We start from the raw sequence: 1,985 nt of genomic DNA, 5'->3' as shown, positions 1-1,985 counted from the left end.
TGTTTGTACAACTATGTATAATCTAATTATATACATTTATATATATGAAATTACAATTTTATAAATTCTTTATGCTGGAAATTAGCTACATAAAATTCTCCAAGTATTTCTTTTTAATAACTGGAATGGAAAGATTGAAGTTCTTTAATTCAATGGGAAGCGAATTCCATAACCTTGATGTTCTTATTAAAAATGATCTCTCAAACGAGGAATTTGATATTCGGGGCAGTAATATATGAGGATTTCGCGTAGACTGCGATAAATTAAAGCATCTAAAAAGATTACAATTACAAGTAATTATAATTGAAAACTTCAATTACAAGTAATTGTAACTGGCAAAAATTCAATTACAATTACATGTAATTGTAATTCTTTATTGATCAATCACACATTACAAGTAACTGTAATTGGAAAAACTTCAATTACAAGTAATTGTAATTGGTTATTGCTCAATTAAACATTATAAGTAATTGTAATTGACATTGCAATGAATTACTTTGTGTAGTCATTACTCCCCATCCCTGATCTAAACTTTATACTGCCTTAAAATTTTATCTAACGCCCTGCATAACATTATATTTTAAAATCTAATTATTTTTAACATAGAGATATGTATGAAATATGTAAATAATTTAATAATTAACATAAATTATTTTTAAAGCTTAATTAAAAACAAATAGAAAATAAATTAAAAATATTTACACAAATTGCCATGAAATTAAAAATAAAGAAAATATTTTAATTTAATATTTACTACATAATTCGCCTTTAATTTCTGTTGATTTCTTTAGACCATTTCCTTTTAAATACATTTTTAATGTCATTTTATTTATCTTTAAGTTAATTATAACTTGTACGTTTTAGTTTTATTACGCTTTTTAGATTTTTCATTTACAGACTTTAACAACTTCCGTTTACATTTCCTTTAACGAATCCTGCTGCTAATGTTTTGAACTGTTGCAATATATTTTATTAAGTTTTTTTTTTCTTAAAACACTAGTTACAGTTTATTTTTGCAGGCAGTTATAATATTTAATTCTTTTTTCCTCAACATCTTTGTCTGCTAATTAGCTTTATGTTTTTTTGCAATAAAAAATAAAAAAATACAAGAACTGTTATAATACAGTTGTTGGCTGCTAATGAAAATATGTACTAGTTAGGAAGGAAGACAACAAAAACAACTAAAATGTCATGAAATTGTTTACATTTTTATTTCATTCAAAACAAATACAACAAAAATGTAAAACAACTTCTTTTGTATTGTTAAAACAAAACAACTCCCTGACTGACATGTTCTGTTTTTCTAACCCATGGAGTCATACATACTGCTATATCCTTCCTCTAACCCGCTCTTTTCTCTAACATTTCCCCTTAAACGTTTTGTTAGTTTTTTAATTTCTGTCATGCCTTCAAATTGTTTTACTTTGTTGCTGTTGTTTTCCTCGCCACACTATTTTTAATTACAACCGTTACTATTTTTAAACAAAGATTATATCATTACGTTCGGCATTTGGTTTGGGTACGGGGGGCTGACGTTGAAATGCATACACATTGACAATTAATTGTGCCAAGAAAATAAAGAAAAATAAAACGATTAGTGTTAAATATAAAAAAATATCGCGCCACATCACTACAACTGCAAGCACAAGCACACAAGCACACACTCTCACAAAGACACCCCAGCAATAAGGTTTAATAACAAACTTTACTCTTACTCCACTTAGCTTAAAGTGTGGGCGTGGTGTTTGTGAGATATTTTAAACCCTCTCTGACGTTAGTAGTGAGTAGCTTTTAATTTTTATTTATGTAGAATGCACGTGTATAATCAAAATGTCTCGTGTTGAGGTTAAAAAGAAAATATTAAAAAATTTTCCAACTGAAATAAAACTCAAGTATGAGGAGGAGAGTGTAAAAGTTAGAAGATGTAAATGGAGGTTAACTAACTGTTGGGATTTAATATAAGTTTTCCTGTTGTTTTTCTTTGC

General features: G+C 27.3%; 1 protein-coding gene across 1 annotated transcript; it reads right to left on the bottom strand.

The window, feature by feature from the left end:
* Nucleotides 1-1,387: 1,387 nt before the first annotated feature.
* On the bottom strand, nucleotides 1,388-1,631 carry LOC119604043. Its single transcript, XM_037956394.1, has one exon. The coding sequence runs from the start codon at nucleotides 1,626-1,628 to the stop codon at nucleotides 1,479-1,481; it is 150 nt and encodes a 49-aa protein (XP_037812322.1). The 5' UTR covers nucleotides 1,629-1,631; the 3' UTR covers nucleotides 1,388-1,478.
* Nucleotides 1,632-1,985: the final 354 nt, after the last annotated feature.

The sequence above is a fragment of the Lucilia sericata genome, unplaced genomic scaffold (genome assembly GCF_015586225.1).
Source record: "Lucilia sericata isolate MDLA Ls3-8-SP2 unplaced genomic scaffold, ASM1558622v1 Contig000355F_arrow, whole genome shotgun sequence".
In the NCBI taxonomy this organism is placed as follows: Eukaryota; Metazoa; Arthropoda; class Insecta; order Diptera; family Calliphoridae; genus Lucilia; species Lucilia sericata.
Note: the sequence above shows the minus strand (reverse complement) of the source record. Positions and strands in the feature narration are given on the sequence as shown.

Coding starts and splice junctions, on each gene's coding strand:
- LOC119604043 (XM_037956394.1), bottom strand. CDS start 1,628: ATGTGGCGCGATATTTTTTTATATTTAACACTAATCGTTTTATTTTTC.